The sequence below is a fragment of the Leptonychotes weddellii genome, chromosome 3 (genome assembly GCF_054177405.1).
Source record: "Leptonychotes weddellii isolate Sample4059 chromosome 3, ASM5417740v2, whole genome shotgun sequence".
Lineage (NCBI taxonomy): Eukaryota > Metazoa > Chordata > Mammalia > Carnivora > Phocidae > Leptonychotes > Leptonychotes weddellii.
Window position 1 is genome coordinate 27,730,626 of NC_138371.1, and position 24,752 is coordinate 27,755,377.

General features: G+C 38.0%; 1 protein-coding gene across 4 annotated transcripts in view; it reads right to left on the minus strand.

The window, feature by feature from the left end:
* PARD3B (par-3 family cell polarity regulator beta) overlaps nucleotides 1-24,752 on the minus strand; it is a 985,082-nt gene that overhangs the window by 391,239 nt on the left and 569,091 nt on the right. For all 4 annotated transcript variants that reach the window (XM_081813815.1, XM_081813816.1, XM_081813818.1 and 1 more), the window contains 2 exons: nucleotides 16,071-16,256; nucleotides 2,394-2,564 (listed from right to left, as the gene is read on the minus strand). In XM_081813815.1, coding sequence (XP_081669941.1) covers nucleotides 2,394-2,564; nucleotides 16,071-16,256 — 357 coding nt within the window. The remainder of the gene's footprint in view (nucleotides 1-2,393; nucleotides 2,565-16,070; nucleotides 16,257-24,752) is intronic.

A 24,752-nucleotide genomic window follows, 5' to 3' on the forward strand; every position in this document is an offset into this window, starting at 1 on the left:
CACAGTCAAACACAGAACTGGGAGATCATATACCTGCAGATGGGTTTTTTTGTTTTTGTTTTTTTTTCCAATTTAATAAAGATTAGTTGTACATTAGAGGCTGCTGTCTTCATAAGACAAAAACGCTCTTTAATCTTCGTGGGTACCACAGAGATTCCCGATAACTGAGAGCATCAAGTGCCTGCTCATTCCCCATGGAAAGCATGTAAATATTAGGGAAACTAAAAAGGGACCTTGTTTAAATGTCCTCATCAAAATTGCTTTTTGTCCCATTTCTTAATTCCCAATTAATTTCCTAGTGAACTGTATTAATAAAACTAATAACTGTATTAATAAAACGCTTCTGAAGATGGGCAACAAACCAAAAGTTTAGTACTTTCTTCTGATGGATTAATTGTCAACCCACCTCAGAGTTGGAGAGTGGAAATATGTGCAATGAAGAAGAATGTAAATGATAAAACGTCTCTACTAGATGAGCCCAAATACAGAATGTTTACCCACCAGGCATACGCCTGTTTTAGAGAAAGACATGAAATTAGGAAAGGGGAGGGGTAGCAGACATAAAATGCCTAACAACCGTGTTCGTTTTTTCTTCCTTTCTTTTCTTTATCCCTTAACTTTTGCTATTTGCAACAGGTGTGGGACTCTATAGCAGTGCCGTCCAGACTTTTCTCTTAGTTGAAATGTCTTTGTTCCAAGAAATCTTAAGGGAGACATAATACACAAATGCACAGAGGGGAGGCTTAGGGGCCCACGGGCCATCCTTCACACCTATCCCATCCAACTGGGTACCATGAATCCCAAGGCTCTAGAGTAAGAATCAAATTAAACCAGAAAGGAGCCAATTCCATCATGGATGGAAGGAACAGATAAGGGTTTTATAACTATGTACATAAGTAAAATCCATTAAATATTCATGGAAGCCTCTCTGTCACTTAAGCAGACACAAATGTTGAAAACGAGTTGGCTCATTATATATAGTCTCCAGTAATTGGCCAATTTACATTTATTTAACATTTACAAGGTTATGTACAGAAGAGTAAAAAGGTACAGTTACTCTCTTCCAATAGCTGATAATGTAACGAAGTGAGATATAGTTTATAAGTTTACTACTTCAGCTGACCCTCTCAGATAAAGTAGGTCTCAGATGCATCTTTTATTCATTCATTCGACAGTATTTATTAAGTGTCTACTGTGTGCTGGGAAATGAGGATACATTAAGGGATAAAACAGACAACAGTATCTGTCATCTGCAAGTACTGAGCACCCAGTTATGTCTTCATATAGCCAGAAAATGGACAATCTGGGACTTTTACTCAAGTAATCCAAAACTTTAGAGCCTAAGCTTTTAACTACTATGAATTTCAACTACCTTCTACTATTGTTTAATTTGAAAAATCCTCTCTTTTTTAATTTTTAAGTTGAACATATTATTAAAACTAATATTTCATGTTAGTGTGTTATTAACAGTATTCTATGTTAACTGCCTTTTACTGTATTACGCAAACATTACTTGTCCTCAGAGAATATTTGTGTAATGTGCCCATGTTTTTCTTAACTATGATCAACTGTTTTCTTCTTATCTTTTCTTAAAATATTTTTAGGAGCATTTAATAATTATTTTTCATATATAAGAGAAAATAATGTTTTAGGAATATTTTATATTATAAATATATTAATATACTTGTATAATTTAATAATATAATTGTGTAATATAAATGTAGTATAGTTGTATGTAAGTGAAATGTTTAGGGATATCAGCATTCAAGAATATTTTATGCTTACACTTGATGGGTAGGCAGAAATACTTCTTACGTTAAAAAAAAAATCCCTAAAAAATCATGATAAAATACTGTAAAAATACTTATTTAATTAAAAAACATTTATTTAATAACATGAAGCAAGCAGCTTGCTTAACAGACCAAATTTTAAATTAGTTAAGTTCCAGGTCTGTATTATCCATGTGAACATTTTGGGGGAAAATGTACTGCATTATAACAATCTTCACATTAAGCGCTGTATACATCTGATTAAGAACTTTCTAAAGTATGGACACTATAAGCACCTCAATCAAAAAGTATATAAAGATGCTACATAGTTTAATAGTTTATTATATGAATGAAGCCAAAGCTCTAGAAATTTCTGGGGGAAAAAAAAACTGGAAAATATGGACCTGTTACATTTGAAAAATTCTTCCTTTATATACACATTCTTATACCTTCTAGTTACACCTATAATATACAACCATGTGTTTGCCGCATAAATCCATCAGAGCCCTTCTGGGGCATATTTTTCCAAAATTTCAGAGTAAGTATGATACTAAGGGACAGAAATTTGCATATTCTAGGTGGCCATTTGGGCAATTTGCTGAGGGAACTAAAGATATGCATCACCTCCAGTGGTCTCTCTGGTCTCCGGAGAATCACCAACTGGATCATCCCTCGAATATTTCCTTCCATGGACATTGATCGCCTCAGTGTCTCCATAGCTTCATGGTTGGACTTTCCCAAAAGAGATTCCCCATTAACGGCAATCAGCTGGTCATTCATCCGTAGACGACCATCCTAGGGCAGAGGGAAGAAAAACAGTATTAAATAGAGAAAAGTATGGTGATGATGGATGGCTGTTTCAGAAAAAGTTCAAGTTTAAAAAGAAAAAAAAAACAACCCAGCCATTAGGAATGATTTATTTTCTATGGCAGAACAAGGTTCTGGAGCTTATCAAATAGTCACAAATACTAACAATAATGAACAGTGTGAAAGTATGTTTTTGAAATCTCAGAGTCCCAAGCTGCAATAATTTAGACATTTGTATAATATCTCTTACCTAAATCTTTGGCAAGCATGCTAACCTAGCCTGATTCTGCCATTTTCTCTGGCAGGGACCATACTGGCTCATGGAAAGGGGGTTTGGAAACAAAAGGAAGTAGTCACATCACTTGAAACAAGGGCTTGCATTTGCAGGCACAGAGAGACATTATGCTTAAATGTTGCATGCTTGACTGTGGTAATGTGTCTCCTAGATCTCACCGCTAGCTCTGTTGAACTGTGCTGAAAAACAAAAAACAAAAAACAAAAAAACTCATGTAATTTTCCCTAATACAACCAAAAAGTTGTAGCTAGTAGCTAGTCTGCTAGTCTGCAAAAGAACACAGAGGTGTGCGGTGAGGGACCAATTTGCTATGATGTCTTCTGGCAAAAAAAGCGCGACAAAGGAGACGGTCAAGCTTTTTTTGCAAGGAGGCTCTGACAGATGAGTACTTTTACCCAGAATCTTCAGGAAACCACATACTACAAAGTGCACAGAAGCTCAACATGTGGATCGGCAGCCTGGACTCCAGTCTGAATCACTTCTAGACACTAGTCATCTTCAGCCAGAAGCATCACACAAGCTAGAGACTAGGGTGCCATCTCTGCCAACAAAAGAACTTGGGGGGGGACCACAGTGCCTCTCCCCCACAGGCAGCCTTGAGGGAAAAATCTTCAAAATACTGACAGTCAGATTAGGGACATGCCTTAGACCTGTTTTCACACTAGGGTAGAAAGTTCTCACTACGAGGCACAGGCGCAGTTTTAGGAATGTTATGATGTAGGGGCGTCTGGGGGGCTCAGTGGTTAAGCATCTGCCTTTGGCTTGGGTCATGATCCCGGGGCCCTGGAATCGAGCCCCACATCGGGCTCCCTGCTCTGCGGGAAGCCTGCTTCTTTCTCCCTCTCTCTCTGCCCCTACCTCCGCTCGTGCTCGCTCTCTCTCAAATACATAAATAAAATCTTTTTTTTTTTTTTTTTAAAAAGTAATGTTATGATGCCACTGCAGCTAATAATCTTAACCAAAATACCGGGAGGTTTGTATGACAAGTTACCTTCCTGGAGAATTCCTCCATGAATCATCTCTAGTAATTCTCACAGAACTCAAGAACTAGAACAATGCTTTTATTCACATTACAGATAAGGAAACTGAGGCAGGGAAGGGCTGCAACTTGCCCAGGTCACAAAAGCAAACCAGAGACACAATGACCCCAGTTCTGATATCATGCACTTTGGCTCTTCAGTCTCCCTACTAGAATTCTCTTTGTTATTTGATCTCTAGACTACAGTTGTACAACTCTAAAATAGGAAAGGAAAATACTGAAGAGCTTTTACAGGAGTAAATATCTGGGATCCATGTTCAAGTTAAGAGAATAAAATACAAAAGAGTAAAACTTCCCTAAGAAATGAGAAAACCAGGCATACAATGAACAATAGGACCAACTGTGCAGCTTTGGGAGAGAAATCCTGCAGACAAGTTGATAAACTTTGACTAATTCGGTAGCAGATGGTCAGAGGAAGTTCTTCCGCTGACAGCAGGGGAAAGGGTGAGTGGTGAAAGCTGCTCTGGAGAGCTAATGCCGTGATGGAGACGCACTGCACGTGCCACCTGCTGGTGAGGGCGCGTGGGCTTGCAGAGGCTGCCCAAAGGACCATATGCTCCTGAATGAAGAAAGTGGGATGTCAAGGCGACGAGATCGATCCAGAAGAGCGTTCGATCAGAGCTGGAAAACGTCTGAGTGGACTGCCTCCACAGAGCATGATGTCCCCTCCCTTCCTCTTGTTTTCCCACTCCACTTAACCTTTACCCTAATTTGGAACAAATCTGGAAATGAGATTTACAGGAAAGGCCAAACAAGAAAGAAATCTCTCCATTTCTATGATCTAATTTTGAGTGGGGCACAGAAAGACTGAGGTTAAGGTTACACAGAACAGGGTAAAACAAAAACAACCTTAATGGTTTAGTCATGTGAAGTGAGACACAACTCGAGAAATCATTCTGGTTTATTTTGGCCTTTAGTGGAAGGAGGACTAATGGATTGAGTCTTGAGAAGGAGGCTGGGAGGGTCACTAAAAATCAGATGTAAGATTTTTAAAGAGGAGGAGGAAGCAGAAGAGTTGGATCAAGATCCTCGCCCTGTTAACAGGAAATGAGGTCTAGCATTGGATTTGCAGAGACTTAGTCTTGGCAGAACACCTCTTCCTCTATGATATGAAGAAAGATAAAGATTGAAGCTTTATGGGTATCTCTAGGATGGAGGAAATAAAATCTGAGTGAGATTCCACCTGGTAACCTCATGTGAACCTTGTCTGTAAAGTATGGGGCAAGGTCTAAGTGAAGAGGTAAATAAGAGATAAGGAGATATAAGGACTTTTTTTTTGATAAAATAATCTCTTACGAACAGGTACTAAGCACAAACTTTCATTTCTAGCTACATTCGAACTCTCAAGCACACAGAGCACTACATTGAAGTAGAACATGTTTGCTGTATCCAAGTCCCAAACAAAAAGGCAGGTCAGGTCACCCTGGGGCAGCTGGGATTTTTTTTTGGAAGACATACACATTTATCACAAGCATCACTGGAGAGCTGTGGGCATGATAAAAATCCACACACTCTCATTTTCAGGCTTGGCTGGTCTGTTGCTCTTGGTGTGTGCTTTTTCTGTATAAGATAAATGATGGGTAATTTCATTAATGGTGATGCCAGAAAGTGCCATGTTGTCCTAACATTTAGAATAGAATCACAGAACTTAGAGCTTGATAGGTCCTTTGAGATCATCTTGTCCAACCTCTTCTGTACAGATAAATAATGTGATGCTCAAAGAGGATGCAAAGCCATTCGTTGAACTCATCTTAAGAGAAGGCACTTCCCCATGGGCTGGGACTTGCTCAGCTAGTTAGGGTCAGAGCTAGATCAGAAGAGCCCAAGTCCTGGCTTCTTAGCATTCTCCATTCCTAACCATTCTCTCTGCTACATAGATGATGGTGACTAGTTCCTAAAGAAGTAACGCTTCAAGAAAGAAACATTCCAAACCGGCGAGGACAATATGTCACCAGATGTCTCCTGGAAGAGAGCCTGATACAAAATCCAGAGTCAGATGGCAGAAGATATGGTGACTGGTGCTTGTGCTGGGGGATGGCAGGACAACTGTCTTCTTCTGCAGAAGCAGGAGACAATTTGTTCACCTCTCTAGCCATAAGGACATAAATGCATACCCATGTCTGGGCTTGATCAAAAATGAAAGTGATTCAATGGGAAGCTCATTAAATATCTCTAACTCGGACTCATTAAATATCCTTCACAATTGTATATGCCCATTGTGTATGCTTTGGGATAATTTTGACCAAGAAAAGCACTTTTTTATGGTTTTATCTTTTTATTTTAATACTATGTTTAAGTGCATACTTAGACATGAGAATGCTAACTCTCACCAACTCATTTTATAGAAGTGATTTCAACTATCTGGGGATAAAACTCAATAATTTTAGAATATTTATTTCATTGTAATTTGGGTCATGCTTGTGTCTGTTAAAGAAAAAAAATCCCTTTCTGCTATAGACTGAATGCTTGTGTCCCTCCTCCCCCACCCCTCTTCCAAATACATATGTTTCAAATATGTGAGGTTATTAGGAGGGAACCTTCATAAATGGGATTAGTGCCCATATAAAACAGGCCTGAGAGAGATTCCTCACCCCCTCTGCCATGTGAGGGTACAGAAAGCAGATGGCTATCTATCAATCTGAAATGGGCCCTCACCAGACACTGTATCTGCTGGCGCCTTGATGTTAGACTTCAGCCTCCACAACTGGGAAAAATAAACTTGTTTTCTATAAGCCACCCCATTATGGCAGTCTGCTGAAGCAGCCCAAGCAGACTAAGACACTTTCCTTCCTATTTTACTGCCATCAGGCCCCTAACTAACAAGACTCCTCACCTCTGGCAACTATACTCTTCATCTCTGGTCAACCCCATAACCAACTCTATCCATCCTCAAGCAGAAGGGAGTAAAGGAAGTTCCCCAAAGAGGAAGGAGAACAGAGTAAAGATAAAAAGTAACTTCCTTAGGACACCTAAGGACAAATAAAAACTGGTACAAGATTTAGGTCTTCTCCATGTCCTGGGATTGCTTCAAATCTCATCAGCCCTAACCCAGTTCTAATGCAATAGGATGAGTGGCCCAGGAGACAAGATGTTTGAGAATTACCGTCTCCCTTTTACTAAGCACCTAACATAGGCCAGTCTTTATGCAAATGTTTTGTATATGTTCTCTCATTTTTTTCTCACGACAATCCTGTGAGAGAAATACTACTCTCCACTATTTAAGAGATGTAGAAATGGAGAGTCAAAGAGATAAAATGATTTGTCAAAGGTTATTGGCATGGCTAGGTGTCCTTGTCTCTGAGTCAGACATGTACCTGTTATGCTATGTTGCTTCTAAGATCAGAGTTCTAGAGATGATTAAAGACATTACAATTATTAATGACAATAATTATTTAATGAGTTTCTTCTTTGGGTAGTCATTGTGCTAAGCCCATTATGTGCACTAGATGATTTAATCTTTACAACAATCCTGTACATTGGGGACTGTTGCCCTCATTTTATAAAAAAGAAACCAAGAATTAGGTCAGTTAAATGCATTGTTACAAGTCACAATTCTAAAGCAGATTTGAACTAGGACTGGGTCACTGTGAAGGCCATGTTTCCAACTATTTTGCTAGGGATTCTTGACTTTTATGGACTCTTAGATTCCTTTGAGAATCTAATAAAGGCTACAGATTCTCACCTCTTAAAAATATTTACACCACAGCTTCTCCACAGCTGCACATTTGGACCAGATAATTCTTTGTAATGGGGGCAGTCATATATTTTTGTAGGATATTCCATATGCCCACTGAAGTATATCCACAATTTCCAGGGCATCTAGTGACCTTATATTTCAGCACCTGTTGTAGTCAATGGTGCCCGGGTACTACCTCTACGATGATTACTGGTGACGTTGTATGGCTTAATCCACCTCTTTTGGCTAATTTTTTTGTAAGGTCCCTTTACCTCTGAAGTTCCAATGAACACAGAAGGGAGAGTAAGGAAGCCTAAGCAAAGAACTAGCCTCTGCAAAACATGAAACAAGCATGAGAGAGTGGGCTGGCTTTTCTTGGGAGTAGCTGGCTGGAACCCAAGGCCAGTCCGCATTAGGCCAGGGTGTTGAGAGGATTAATCATGACCAGATGCCGGCTCCTGCCTCTGCATGTTTCTAATGGGCCCTCAGTAAAGCCTCCTGGGATATTATCAACACCCAGAGCCCAAATCCCAAAGCCTGACTTCAGACTGCCGAGCAGGATTTCCCTAGAGTGGGCTGGGACTCCAGGCAAGATGACACCTGATTGAAGGAAAGGACTGTCCTGAACAAATCCTTCACAAGGCCTAAAATCATTCCATGACAACATCTGCCTACCATATTTTTGCAAAAAAAAAAAAAAAAATCCAACCTACAAGAGAACTTTGCATTCCAGATTGAAATCATTTGACTTCATTTAAAAACAATAGCAATGAAAGGAAAAGAATAAATCAAGATTTTAAAGTACAGTTTTTAAAACAAAGAAGGGGAATAAAGAAAGCTGGTAAGACTAGAAGCATATATGTTCTTGTCTTGAAGAGTATCTACCTACATTAATCAACATTTTACATCATCTGTCCTAACACAATTTCAACCAATATGAACAGAGCCAATTCTTCCCAAGTAAGAGCTCTATTTTCCAGGGACAAGACATTGTATTCTGGGGTAGACACCATGGTGACATGGCCTGTATTTCTCCTTCTGTCCAAAATGTCCTTTGCATTCCTACTCACCCACTGAATATCTATCTTTCAAAACAAGGCTCAGCAACTGCCTTCCATTCATAGATTTCTCCATAGAGAGGATTAACTGCTCCATCATCTCAACACCTATGATACTTTTTTTTTTTTTTAAAGATTTTATTTATTTATTTGACAGAGAGAGATACAGCGAGAGAGGGAACATAAGCAGGAGGAGTGGGAGAGGGAGAAGCAGGCTTCCCACTGAGCAGGGGGCCCGATGCGGGGCTCGATCCCAGGACCCTGGGATCATGACCTGAGCCGAAGGCAGATGCTTAACGACTGAGCCACCCAGGCGCCCCTAACACCTATGATACTTTAATAATATTCATCTACCATACTTCTATCATATGAGAGTTGTTCATATTTTTAACTTATTATGCCACCAGCTTCCTAGATTATGGAATGAGTTGTTTTAAGTTCCTGATCTCCGGTCTATACTATATATTGCAGGACTCACTAGAGATGCTCAAGAAGTGCATGCTAAGTCGAGTCACTTGAAAAACCTTTCATTCTGGTGCTCTGGACCTGGTGTAAGTTTCATCTACAATGAACAAATGGTTTATGTAACAAACTGTAACTGAGAGATTCACGAACCCAGGCTGGCCTGAACATGCCATCACATGTTCACAGAACCTTTAGACTTCTAGAAGTGAAGCTGGATTACTTCCTGTGTACTGGCCCAATAGTCACTTCCTCAATGACTGTAAAATTTAAATTTACTCATTTAATTCAATATTGTTTTAAAAGCTTCACTCCATTATTATGTAGCAAACTGGTGAAGTCTCAGGATTATACCATTTACTTGGTATTTGTGGTATTTGAAACTGTTTTTGCCAAAGAAAACAGAAGAATATTATTTAGAACGTCAGAATATATATATAATCAAAACCATTCCAATACTTTCAAAATGTATTAAAATTCTTTCATTTTAAGCTCCCTCTGGAAAAATGCAGGGCATAAATATATCCTAACTTATAGACTCTACTATACTCATTACCAATTCTTAAAATTTCCTCAGCAAAAAAAGTTTGAGAAGCACTGACTTAAAGAGTTATCACAAATATTCCCTGGACTACTACGCAGTAACAGAATTTTGTGCTTATCTGACACTTCTGCTTCCTGTCATTGCAGCTTCCTCGCCATATATTCTTATCTCCTTCCTGATTTTCTGTTTTTGGTTTACTTTGGCCTAGGAAACTGGATAATAAAAAGCTTATTAAGGCATATGTGTTTTACATGAGTTAAGAAGATTCTGCCATGAGTGCCTAACCAGGCTAGAATCTGAGGCCTTTTCAACTTACTGAAAATCATCTTATTTAATTAACAAAAAAAAGAACTATATTCTTGTTTGTGCTAAAATTGCTTAAATTCTTGTCACTGGAAGAATGGGTCCAAAGCAAAGTACCAAGGACAAAACTTGGATCATGTTATGAATATAGTTATATATATGAATATATAAATACATATGATAAATATTAAAAATATATAGTAAATATACATAAATACATATAAGTTTTCTCTCTCTCTATATATATATAGAATATATATCTATTCTATAAATACCCATAATGAAGGTGACTATAGCTTTACAGGTGAAAGGTACATCTTCAGAGTCAAAGTATCATCATCATGGTATATCAACTTTCATAGAATATAGTTTCCTTTTTGATTAAGACTACCAATTCTTACAATTTCTTTCAGCCCATGGAGATAATCATGGAGTCCAAAATACACTCCAAAATGATGTAGGTTTCCAAAATTTTATCTGGCATGGTATGGATTTCTTATTTGAATTCCATGCATAAAATAAAAATCTGTAAGTGATAAAGATCAGCAAGAAAAGCAATGATTAATTAGCTGATATTGTGAGATTTTAAAAATAATGTTATAGTACCTCTTTATAAAATAGTTGCTACTGGAGAGAAACCATTAAATGATGAGCCTGACTATCTGAATTAACATATGCCAACATTTTTGGTTTTTTTAATAAAGGGAAATTGGGTTAAATAATTAGCATAACAATAGATAATATTTTTCTCATGTTTAGGTTAATAATTTCATTTTTAAGGTAAAATTCTTATTGGATATACAGTGATTATGAATTTTTCCAGGCAAGGTTCCTGCTTTTAGGTATGCATAAAATGTATCACATTTTTGTGGTCAGGATGAAATGTCAGAGTTTGGCTTCCCACAGTTGAGGATCTGCAATGGAGTGATTGACATCCTTGAGTGTAGGGTCTGTCGGTCAGAGGTAAAAACCTGGAAGACGTGACTGCTGGTAACAATTGTTATGGTTTTCCACCAGCAGAAAACATTTATCAATTTTAAGAAGAATGGGTAGTTGAAGAAATCATGTAACATTTAGTGTTCCTTAAGAGCTGTCCCTTGTAACTTCCTTTGAATTCATTAACTATAGATCCACCACATGATTTATAGATACCAGTAGAGATGGAGTTGGAAATGACTCACACTGGGAACTCCTACCGGACTCCTGTTGAGTAGCTAGACTGCCGCTAACTGTTCCAGGTTATGAAGAGACATGAAGATTCAGGATCAAGCACTATATTCCCAGAAATTCTGGAACTGTGTATATTCACTCTAAAATTTCACATTTTAGTCATTTCAAAATAGGGAGATTACTTGTATCAGATCATTTTTTTTCTTTTACCTCATCCTAAATAGTGTAGATTATGAAATTCTACCTCTCTCAGAGGGAGTATTCCAAATTTCCTAAGCACACTAGAATCAAATTACTTAAATTATGTCTATTTCATATTCTGAGTGCATGCATTTGCAATTAGCTATGTCAGGCATTTTTCTTTCATTTAATTTCATCATCATCAAGTAGTATTTATTAAGCACAAACCTGGCTAATTAATTTTCTAGAGAATAACAGGTATTCTTAAATCCATTCTATTTAAGAGATCTTAAATAATCTGACACATGATATTTTTTCCCTTAGCAAAAATTGCCTTTAAATTTTAATTTTTACTTTATTATTTGAAGGTTTCAGGAGGACATATTCTACTCCCAAAGTCTGTATATTCAAATAAAAAATGTCATTCAGAATTAATATAACAGATTCCATGAGATTTTTATTCTTACTACAGCAGACTAATATTCTATCTCAATTTTTTAAAAATATCACTCTTCTAGTTATTTTTTTTTCCTAAAAGTGATTTATTTTTAAGGTAGAAACTAAGAGAAATAGGCAGCTTAAGTTATTATAATCATTAGATGTAAAAATGCATTTTTTCTTAAAAATTCAGTTACTATAGTTCATGAAAAGCAAAGCAAAAGAAAGCCACTGATCTCAGAATTCAAAATGTTTAGCCAGTGAGGATGAGAATATTGAACGTCTTCAAACCTGTCGTCAAGACGTGTGTGCTTTAGTGGAGGAAAGGAAAAGCTAATTTTTATGTGGATTTGGGGAAAGGAGAGTATTCTTCTCAAGGTACTTTTTTTCTAACTGCAACAGAGACAATATTCCTTTTCATTTAACAATAATCACACCACCACATTCACTTTAAATTCCAATCACAGAACTGGAATTTTAGAAAAGCATCCTCAAGAACCTCATAATGCCACTCAGGTCTTGGTTCATAAGACATTAAACCCATAGACTTCTATCTAGTATTTTTGGGTTCTGGTAGCAATTACCCTGTACTTTCAGCGGCCAATGCCCAGTAAGAATGACAGAAACTAAAACGGAACTACAAACATGCAATGCCTGTTACTGTTTAAGCAAACTGGCATCAATACTCAGTCATATTTGGCTACTGAGGTCAATGGTCACTTTGTACTTTGAAAAGCAGAGCTCAAAATGATGCTTCAGAAGGGTCCACCAAGAACTCCGTGGGCTGAAGGGGTCTGAAATGGCAGATGTTGTGTCCTGACACAAGTGGGGAAGAGTTCTGGGATTTACTTCTTGATATGCAGAGTGGAATTTAAATATTAATGAGATTATGCATTTGGATAACTCTGAATAGCGTACAAATATTGTTCAGTTTGCCCCTCGAGTGAGAGAAATTCACTTCCAAGAGGGAATTCTAGAAGAACCAGGTGCTTTCATTTTCAAACAGAGATTCACATCTCCATTAGAAATAACTCAAATAAGAGAGGAAATGATAGAAAGCAGTAGCCCAAGAGGTAAATAAAAACAATACAAATAAATAAAAAGAGAAAAGAAAGAAAAAAGAGGCCCTTAATTATAGTCACAGTCACACAGTGGTTCGGGGCTTTTGCATTTGGCAAGAAGTAGCCTCTCTTTGTTTATACCAACGGAAGCCCCCAGGAGAATACAGCACAGAGAATCCACAGGAAGAATTTGGTCATACTTTTCAAAGTAGTTTAGTCTTCAAAAATCCACCTTCCCTAAAGGGAAAAACACCTTGAGAACCAATTAGTGGTACAAAGGGCCAGGAGAAAAAGATTGTGCTCTGGCAGAAAGATTATTTTGTTGATTTCAGGTAAAAACCTAGGGCCAGATGCTAAAGTGGATGTTCCCCATGCCTATCTCTCCTTTGCCCCAGGGACACTGCAGTCTGTTACGTTTGTATCTTCTCAAACAGGGACAGGAACAAAGTCTCAAAACAATTTTTGTAAGACATAATCCTGAATCACAGAACAGGTGGCAATTTTCTGAAGAGTAACAGTGGATTATTGCAACAGCAGCAGAAGAATAAAAAGATACGTTCTCTCTTTTTCTGGTTAATCAGATTTCTTGTGAGCAAAGCTTAGTCCTCTACCCTTTACTCTGCAAAAAGTAAACAAGACAAATGGATACTAAACATTCACAATAAGGCTAAATTCATGATTGATGCCTCTTACTGTTTAAGATCAGCTACAAATATGCTGTCCAGTGGTTTTTAGTGGTGTGATTGTCTGACTCAGCAGACCAGTGTCAGGAAAGAAATTTACATAAATGGGAAGTGAAATCTTTCTTCAAGAAACAAGACGGTTAGAAACTGCTTAGGTAAGGAGATGCTCACTTACACAAACATGGATATACATATTAAACCTACTCTCCAATATCTGCTTGAGCTTAAGTTATTGCCCATAAAGAAGCTAAGATGTTTGCTTTTAATTTCCAAAAAATCATTTCAGTTCCAATTTTACTTGGAATAAATTCTGCAAACAGAACTGCCCTTAGGTATAAGAAGAATAAAATCAATCTGGTATCCACAAGCATGACCAAGACTCATCCTTAAACACAGCACATGTTTAGATGTCTTGGCTAAGGGTGACAAGCATGATACCAGACAACTCCAGAGTAACAGCTCCTGATTTCTAGGAATATGAACGGATGAGATGAAGGAGGCTTCACTGCAGTGCAGTGGAGTGCAGGATCTGAAGTCAGACTGCCCGGGTTCAAATCTTAGTTTAAGCAATTCTTGGCTCTGTGACCACAGGAGAGGCACTAGGCTCTGTATCTGCAATTTCCCTATGATGGAACGGCATGATAATCATCCAGTGTAAAAATGAAGAATAAAATTAGAGAATCCACCTAAAGTACTTATCACTGCACCCAGCATACATTAAGTGCTAAGCACAATGAAGGTTAATCGCTGCTATTGTTATTACTACTATTTTCCTTTTGCTCCTGGTTCTGTGCATCTGAGCCAGATGGGAGAGTTTGACAGACTGAACCACTGGCCCCAACTCTTCAGCTTTCTCTGGACTCACACCTTTGCCACAGCCTCATCAGGGGTGGACTGTGTTTCTCCAGGCCTTGAACTTGGACTCACCCACATGCCTGCTTTGGTCAGAGGTGCCCATGCACACGTGCATGTGTATGTTGTGTGAGCGGATCAGTGCCTAGGATTTAAGAGGCTTCACTCTTTGCTGCTGGCCCTCTGCCACCTCAGGGCATGAGAAGAACATGGTCCAGCTAGCACGCTGGTCCTGGGTAGGTGAGGTACACGGAGGACATTCAGACCTGCAGACGTATGGTGTGACAAGAGACACAGCAGCCTGAACCACAGCCCCTTTGGTTGTCCTGCAGAGCCATGAGGGGCGTAAAGGCTTACTGATGTATGTTACTGAAATCTTGTCATTATTTATTATGCAAAAAAAAATTAACTGATCCAAGGAGTACATTAAAAAGTTGTCTACCCACAATGAATTTCTTATTTCCCAAGGAAAAAAGGCATTAGCTCAGTGCCTAGGTCTGAAACAAATGTGGAATTATAAGTGAGAAGAGACAAAGGGTTCAACAAAGCCAGGATTCCAGGACCAGAGATGCTCCTGTAAACTCTACTTAGGCCTTCTTGGCTTTTGTTTAGGGAGGGTCACGTGTGATTAACAACAGATTATTTTTAAATGGCTAACATTTGTTGAAAGGTTCCCATAGGCACCGTGCTAGACAATATGCATACGGTATCTCTCTTAGTCCTCCTAAGAGCACTAGGAGGTAGGCTCTATTAATTTTACTCATTTTACAAATGAGGAAACTGAGGCATACGGAGACAAGTAACTTCTCCACATTGACAGCGGGTGAGAGTAGTCTGGGCAGGATGCAAACTCAAGAAGCCTCATGGCATGGCATGAAATGATGATGGTGGGGAGGAGAGCTGGCAATAAGCACAAACATGGTTTCCCTCCCTCTCTAATCACTTTGCTGTTTTAATCACAGTGTGTGTGTTAATTTAATCCTTAGGACACTTGAATTAGGTGTTATCTATTATGCACCCTCCAGAGATGAAGAAAGGGGAGCACTGCAGGTCAAGTTCCTAGCCCACTTTCCCATGTGGCTAGCAATGGTGTGCTAGTTGGAGCACAAGGAGATGAAGCTGGATCTGAACCCAGGCAACCTAGTTAACCATTACACTATGTTAAGAGCAATGATCACACTTCTCACCCCAATGTGAAAAGGCAGAATCACGTTCTTTCCTTTTTTTTCTGGAAATCTGTAAGCTTTTCCAAGTTCAAAGGCAAACATGCATTCCTGGCACCATGGCTATCTTCAAGTGCATATAATGTGATAAATAACCTTTAATTTACACTACAATCATTCTCAGGCTGCACTGAGCTTTCATTCTTGCAAAAGCAATTTCCTTATTTGCTGCCTTCATGTTGACTTGTTTTTAGTTTTGTTTTTCTGAATGTATTTTTAGGTTCAACTCTGTCAGGTTACAAATTCAGAGGAATCCTAACAGAGTGATAAAAGGAATGGGAGAAAGAGTATTAATCATGATGGGTTTAGAGAACAACGTCTAGAAAATAAAACTAACCACACAGAGTGTGAACACAGATGATTGCTGCCCAGATCTGTTCACACATACACTTCCTGCACCTGCAGGAGAGCCTTGTGGTCTCAAGTCTTCAGACACTCTCTCCACCCAGTTCCCAAACAGCCACATCTCAAGCACCTTCACACTGACATACAAACAGCAGTCCTACTGACCTTGAAAGCAGCACCTCCATGGATGATGGATTTGATAAAAATTCCCAAGTCCGTTCCAGTTTCTCGAGATTTGTTCCCTTTCAAGCTCACGCCAAGACCAGCAGAACCTGAATCATTCAGGGGGATCTCGAAGGTGAGTTGCTCAGTTGTTTCCAGTGAGAGTGCATAGCAATCAGGTTCTCCTTTCTGTTGAAGTATACATGGAAAGAGTGAAGGGAAGAAAGCAGATTAGTGTTTACACCCAAATGGCCAAACACAGAGGCAACTGGCAAGACAGTTTGATTGGACCTCTAACAGGCTGGTCTTCTCTCTCTACAAGGGGCCACCACCATGTCCATGGGTGGTGGAAGAGTTCTTGGGAGTCATATTTCCTGATGGTCAACAGAGAGGATCCTTTGGCTAGGTGGAGTCATGCCATTTGAAACATCCTGAAAATATTTGGAAATTCTGCAGAATAGTCCCAATAATTAAAAAGGCTGGATATTACTTAGGGGATCTTAAGTACCAGAAAAGACCTTAGAGATAAGGTGATCTTAATATCTTCATTATACAGATGAAGAAACAGCTTAGTGTAGAAACATGCTAAAATTTTGGGGAAATATTTGGCTTGTATAATTTAAAACACATTATTTACCATGGAAAAAATGTTCTTGATCAAGAATGTCAATTGGATAGAGAGAACTGAAAAAAATGTTATCTTAAACTTAGGGAAATGTGATTTATAATGAGAATCACTGAATTAAACTTCACTTTGTCCAACTCATGCCTTAAGTTTGCTTCTTTGAGAGTATAACTCACTGGCAATCAGATTTTGAACCTAAACAAAAATGATAATGCACGACAAACATTTGTGTCCATCTAGCCACAACCACAGCTGTTCTCAAAAAAATAGAGTAACAGTGTATGGAGGCAACAGGCACACTAAGGGTTCAAGTTTCCAGGGAGAAGCATAAGGTTAATCATACTTGGCCCCTGATGTTTTCAAATATACAGCAGCGACTACAGAAAAGTGCTGTCCATATGATAATCTTTGCAGGTGTCCCTACTGCATCCCTCCCAAGCTCGCAGAAACGTGAAACTCGGCCACAGTGTTTAACTGGAAAATTTGAAAATGAGATAGCCCTAGAAACCTTCAAATCATTCTAGGTCGGTAGTTCTTTCCTCTCTGTAATTATGTCTAGAAACTCTCATCTTAGGTCACTTCTATAAAATTGCGTATTTTAAAAATGACTGTGAATGTCTGAATATCAGTCACCAAATAACAACTATAAAACGAGAAGTCGCCAAGAACCCATAATTAAAACAGGATTAAGAGGCTGATCATTGCCAGACCCACTGACCTAGTATTTTCAACTCCTACCAAAATAGAGAAAGCCCATGTCTACCTTTAAAGAAATAGTTCCTTCATTTAATTTCACTGTAAATGAAGTTAGCTATAAAAATTTGGACAATAGGTGGTTTCAAAGAAATGAAACTTTACTGCTTGATTTAATAAACCCATTACTAGTTAGTTCTTTTAACAAACTCATTATATTATTATCTAAGAAGCATCCCATTATTTGATTCAAACTAGCTGTCCTTTTTTCCCCTCCATGGGAATGCCATAGTTAAATATGAAAAGTAAATTGTTAGCCTTCATCTTTGTCTTCTAGAATGTCCTATTTAGAACAATTTGATAATCATTTATGCTTCCCGGTCTCTCTGGGGTTTGCTTAATTTTAGTCTAATAAAGTTCCACTGAATTAAAGTACAAATTAAAGAACAGCTGTTCTTCCTAGAGGTTTGTGAACACCATTTTAGAGGAAGACTAGAAGCTTCTTTGGCTTTTTATCTACTAGAGACAAAATGACACAAGGCTAAGTTTTGCTTGAGTAATGTTTTCAAACCACTTTATTCTGTGATCAAATATGATTTCTTTGGCAACTGTGTTTAATTAAGATTGACAATCACTATTTGTACCAACACCTTTCATTTATTACATATGTGGTAAAAACAAAATAGAAACCAAGTGATTTATGGCTATCTTTTCATTTGTGCGTATGTCTTATTTCATTTTTTTGTTTTTATTTTAATTCCAGTTAGTTAACATACAGTGTTATATTAGTTTCAGGTGTATGATATAGTGATTCAATACTTCCATACATCACCTTGTGCTCATCACAAGTGCCCTTCTTAATCCCCTTCACCTATTTAACCCATCCCCGCACCGACCTCTCCTCTGGTAACCATCAGTTTGTTCTCTATAGTTAAGAGTCTGTTTCTTGGTTTGTCCCTTTCTCTCTTTCTTTTTCCCTTTGTTCATTTGTTTTCTTAAATTCCACATCTGAGTGAAATCATATGATATTTGTCTTTCTCTGACTTATTTCACTTAGCATAATACTCTCTAGCTCCATTCACATTGTCGCAAATGGCAAGATTTCATTCTTTTTGTGGCTGAGAAATATTCCATTGTACACATATGCCATATTTTCTTTATCCTTTCATCAGTTGATGGACACTTGGGCTGTTTCCATAATTTGGCTACTGTAGATAAAGCTGCTATAAACATCAGGGTGCATGTATCCCTTTGAATTAGTATTTTCGAATTCTTGGGTAAATACCTGGTAGCGCAGTTACTAGATCATAGGGTAGTTCTATTTTTAACTTTTTGAAGAAACTCCATACTGTTTTCCAGAGTAGCTGCACCAGTTTGCATTCCCATCAACAGGCAAGAGGGTTCCCCTTTTAAGTCCCTGATACCTGACAGCCAGAAATAGAACAACAAAAACAATCTAGTGGCTAACAATGGTTCTAAGTGCTTTACACATATTAACATACTTACTCTTCATAACAACCCTATGAGGAATACTATCATGCCCATTTTACAGATGAGGAGACTGAAATGCACAGCAGGTAAGTACCATGATTACATTCCATGAGACTTGACAGTGTTGGGGCTTTGTGAGGTCAAGGCAGTGTGGTTCCTGTGTCAGACTCTTAACTGCTATGCTATGTCTCATCCTCTGTGAACCACTATGACTTGGCCTACTCACAAGAAATCCCAAGACTGATTCCCACAACAACAGTGAGACACAATGCAATTTCACGTACTCTACTCAACTATAGTTCTGTTTTATATCTTTCTGACACTATATCAGGCTCAAGGCATAATTAGTGGCATTATCATTGCTATTCACCCAATGGTGAAGGAAGCCATTATAGTAGTTAACATAGCCATTTCCTCTATTAGAAATAAATGTCCCTTTACCTAATATACAAAAAAATCAATATGCTGAATGTCTTCCTTCAATAATCTTGCTTCAACAAAGAACTCTAAAAATTAAACTCAAATCTTGCCAGACAACATTTTGGAGAAGAGGAATTAAGGCCTCACAAATGCCCCAAATGCAGGACCTTAGTGATAGGATGATCCCAAAGGCAATGACATACCCACATATCCACACTTTGGATCCTCCCCTGCTTCCTATCTTTCAGACAAGAGCTCTTTCTACAATACCCCTTGCTTTTTACACTCACAATTATCCAGAGGGGAAAAAAATCGAGATGCTGGCATAAGAAAGGAAATCTTGTGAATTTCATTCATTTTTTTTTTTTCTTTTCATTATTTCTTATTCTTTGCCACTGGAGGCCATGTCTCTCGATACAAAGTCTGTGAGGTTCCTTGAGCCAGGCCCAAGATGGATGCCAAAGTGCCCCTAGCGCATATGTCTTGGCCTAATGCCCTGGTACCCACCCAGGGCCAGCCTTTCAGGGTCCACAACTAAAGCTTTCTCAATCTCAGCAGTACTGAATTTTGGGGCCTGATAATTCTTTGTTGTGGAAGGCTGTCCTATGCATTAAAGGACAGTCAGCAGAATCTGTGGCTATTACCTACTAGATGCCAATAGTACCTCCTTCCCCAGTTATGATAACCCCAAATGCCTTCAGACACTGCCAAATGTCTCCTGGGCTCAAAATCACTTCCAGCTGAAAACCACTGCCCTGTACAGTCAACTTTAACTGCCAAGTACTGTCAAGTTTAAGGCAACTGCCAAGTATGGTCAAGTTTAAGGCAAGTAGGGTCCAGAGAAGTATTTGGGATTTCAGTGTTGCCTGCTGATATGTTCCCAAGTACCAGAAAGGGACTAAGTCTCAGGCTACAGGTTTGTGACTGACCACTTAGTTGGTCACGGATTTCTGCACTTAGTTATGTCTCTGATTGTATGTCTCTCATTATATGGCAGCTAATTTTCTAGGGTAAGAAATACGGTCTTTGGGGGATTAACAGAGTAAGGAAAGTGTTAAATACTGAATTTATTGGTACATACAGAAAATGCTGACTTTTATTAATATAACGCAGAAAAAAAATTTAGCCTATCAAGTGGTGTTTGTTAGGTTAGTTATGCTTCTGTATATGCTGATTTGTACTTTTCTTATTTATTAAGAATCATAGACTTCTATAAAATAGTATTAACATAAAGACTTCTACTCATGTGAGAACATAACATTAAGTATAATAATGTATGTGTACAGTACATTTCAACTATATAACATATACACTATCTACACACTGACACCTACCCATCTACCTATTACCTACCTGCCTCACAACCCTGCCCCATCTCTCTGCATATGTGTATATATCTGCATAGAAAAAAAAGGTAGTTATCCACTGGCACTGCAATATGGACCACAGTTTCCTTCTTTATAATTTTTCTGTGTTTTCTAGACATTTATCCATCATTATAAAAAGATAAATGTTTTTGAAAGGAATTTATGAAGGTATAAGAACCATTTGCTATATTATTGCACGGCCAACTAGAAAGATGTAAACACATCTCTATAATGACACACACGCATGTTTACACATACGCATTTTCTAATACTACCTATACTATATGTAATATGTATTACCCTGCAGTAGTATATATACTATATGCATTCTTTAAAACTACATAATATATAATGTGTATGTTCATTCTCTCTATACATATATATGCAGGTGTGTTTATGTGTGCATGTATGTGTGTAGTACATTTATATCCCTCTTAGATTGCCAATGACTTCCATGTTACTAAATCTGATGGTCAATTGTCATCTTTTATCTTTCCTGATCTACAGGAGCATTAGACCAAATTGATGAAGCTCTACTTTTTGAAATATTTTCTTTTCTTGGTCCCAGGACATCACTTTCTTATAGTTCATCTCCCGCTTCATGGTAGACTCCTTTACAATTCCCTTTGCTGATTCTTCCCCATCTCACCAATCTTTAAGTTAGTGTCCTAAGAATCATTTTTGAAGTTACCTCACCTAATTTCATGGTTTTAAATATTATTTACACACTCATGAGGCATAAATTCCTATCTCCACCTCTCTCCCCTAAACAAGACTCACATAACCAATTCTCTAGTGAACAATTTTATTAGGATTCCTACCTTGAAATCCTCATGTCGAAGTAGATCATCCCTTAAACCTGTTCCTCCTGAGCAAGTATAGGGAACTGTATTCTTTCAGACATTCTAGCAAGAGACCTTAATGTCATTGTTGATTTCCTTCTTATCTCACACTCTATATCCAACCCGTCAGCAACTCCTGTCAGCTCTACTTTAAAAACACACCCAGGGCGCCTGAGTGGCTCAGTCAGTTAAGCATCTGCCTTGGGCTCAGGTCGTGATCCCAGAGTCCTGGGATCGAGGCCCACATCTGGCTCTGTGCTCAGCCAGGAGTCTGTTTCTCCCTCTTTCTCTGCTCCTCCCCCTGCTCGTGCTCTCTCTAATAAATTAATGAAATCTTAAAAAAAACCAAACACCCAGAATTCTATCACTTTAACCATCTGGGGCACCACTGCTTCTCTCCTGACACTCTCTGTACTAGTGTCTCCTTTCTGCCTCCCTGCTTCCACTTTTCTCCTCTTCAGGGTATTTCTCAACACAGCAGCCAGAATGGTCCCATTAAAACAAATACTCAAAACCTTCTGGTGACTTCCCACCTCATTCAGAGAAAATGTCAGTGTCCTACAAATTCTAAGCTGAGTGCCCTGACTCTTCTCTCTGCTCATCTCTACTACTACTTATCCTATGTTTGCTGCATTGCCTTTCTTCTTTTCTTCAGCACATCCTTCATCCTTCATGCTTCTGCCCCAAGACCTTCGCATAACCTCTTCTCTCTGCTGTGAATGCTCCTCCCCTAGATTCCTGCAGACCTCCTTCCCTCACTACCTTCAATTCTCTGTTCAAATATCAATTTACTAGTGAGATTGTCTCTGACCATTCAGTTTCAAATTGCTTAAATGCCCTCTCAATACCACCCTACCCATGTCTACTATCCTGCTTTTCCTCCACAGTACTTATCACATATTGTATACATGCTTACTTATTTTATTTTTTTTAAATTTATTTATTTATTAGAGAGAGAGAGAGCTTGGGGGGCAGGAGGAGAAAGAGAGAGTCTTAAGTAGACTTCATGTTGAGCATAGAGCCCGACTCAGGGCCCGATCTCACGAATCTGAGACCACCACCAGAGCCAAAACCACTTAACCACTTAGTCGTTTAAACAACTTTACCACCCAGGTGCTCCTGCTCATTTGTTTTTGTTTGTTTGTTTCTTTTATTATTTTTTTAATTTTTAACTTTATTTTTAATTTTATTATGTTTTTAATAGGGTCTCTTGAATACGGGAACTTTTACATTATTCTGATTCTTTTTCCACCAATTTATTGCCAGTGCTTAAAACAGTGCCAGACTCAAAAATAGGCACCGGATAACTATATGCTGAGTGAATAAACATACATAGATAGATATAGATGTTTGTGTGTATGTCCAACAGTATGTGCTTGTGTATACGTACACGTGTATCTGTAAATACGTATTTGTGGGTTGTATACATATATATGTAAAAAAATAAACTGCTGGTATCACATTTGATTTCTACCATTCCAGATTTCACTAATTTAAAGGTTTATAAATTAGTTCTTACATTAAAAATAATTATAAAAAGCACAAAGTATCATAGTTTTAAGAAACCTTAAAAGTAACCTAGTCCAATTTCCCTTTTCACACAATGCTTCCAGTTCCTAGGAGAGATGATAACATAGCTCAGTGTCAGCATCAGATCCTCAATGAAGGCATCAAGAGGTGTTATTGCTACCAATCTGTGATGAACACTGGACTGCTCATGGTTTTAAATTAGAACATGTACTTCAAAACTTTACTGAATACTGCAAACAGCAGTATTCATGGTACATTTCATCAAGTCTGGGAAGCACTGTGATCCAGTACCCAAAGACACACCAGCCTTCTTTCTGTCTGTTTACCCTCCAAGCAAAAACATATATGTGTACACATACACCTATAAACAAAAGTTTCATGAAACAATACTTAACCAGAGTGCAATGCCTTTTAGTGATTTCTATGATATCTTATTTAATTTTTAATTTGGTCAGAATCCTCTACACTAATTTCATAATCCAATACTGGACATAATTTTCAATTGGGAAAACACCAAAATTATTTATATCTATATAATTTTATTAAATAAAAAAATAAATGAAATGCAAAACCAAATGGTGAGTAAATTGTTAACAGGTATAAGTAAAATTAGATATATATGTATATACATATATATATTGTTTTTATTAAATAAAAAAATAAATGAAATGCAAAACCAAATGGTGAGCAAAATGTTAACTGACTTATCCTAATTTTTATAAGCCATTTTAATGTTTTATCCTAACCACCCCTAGCCTTAATTAATCCTTTAATCTCTTTTATACAAATTTTCTTCAAGTTCTTACAGCTGCTGTTCTGTTATCATAATTAAATATATTTTACCTTATCCCTCCCATCCAGTTATGTCTTTCCCTATTTTTCCATTCCCTCACTTTGTTCTCTGTAATACTATCTCTATTCCCAGGCACAACGAATAACCTGTTAGAGCTGGAATAAAGAAATGAGATTTGCCCATTCTGGCCTGAGTGACAAGAGTCACTCTTTGCAAAACATAGTGATCCAACAAATTTTTATCAAGCATCTCGTATGTATGCAACACTGTTATATGAAGTGGCCAGTCTACATAGAGATAATTGGCAAAAAGTTTACTGTACAATATGCGAGGACCTTTCTGTTTCATTCACAGAATTATCTGGAAAGGAAGAGTCGAATTTAAGAATAGGAAAAAAGCAACAGAGGAATCTACATAGTTGGACCTTGAGAGATATACTAACCATTTTTATCAAACAAATATCATGGAGAATAAAGAAGCTGAGAAAAAGAGAGATAAACAACTACTGGATCATGAGGGGAGAATTCGAGAGATAAGTGATACCATAAAGCAAAACAACATTAGAATAATTGGGATCCCAGAAGAAGAAACAGAGAAAGGGGCAGAAGTTGTACTGGAGCAAATTATAGCAGAGAACTTCCCTAATTTGGGGAACGAAACAGGCATCAAAATCCAGGAGGCACAGAGAAACCCCTCAAAATCAGTAAAAACAGGTCAACCCCTCAACATCTAAAGTAAAACTCACAAGTCTCAAGGGACAAAGAGAAAAATCCTGAAAACAGCTCAGGACAAAAGGTCTGTAACCTACAATGGTAGAAACATTAGATTGGCAGCAGACCTATCCACAGAGACCTGGCAGGCCAGAAAGGACTGGCAGGATATACTCAGAGCACTAAATGAGAAAAATATGCAGCCAAGAATACT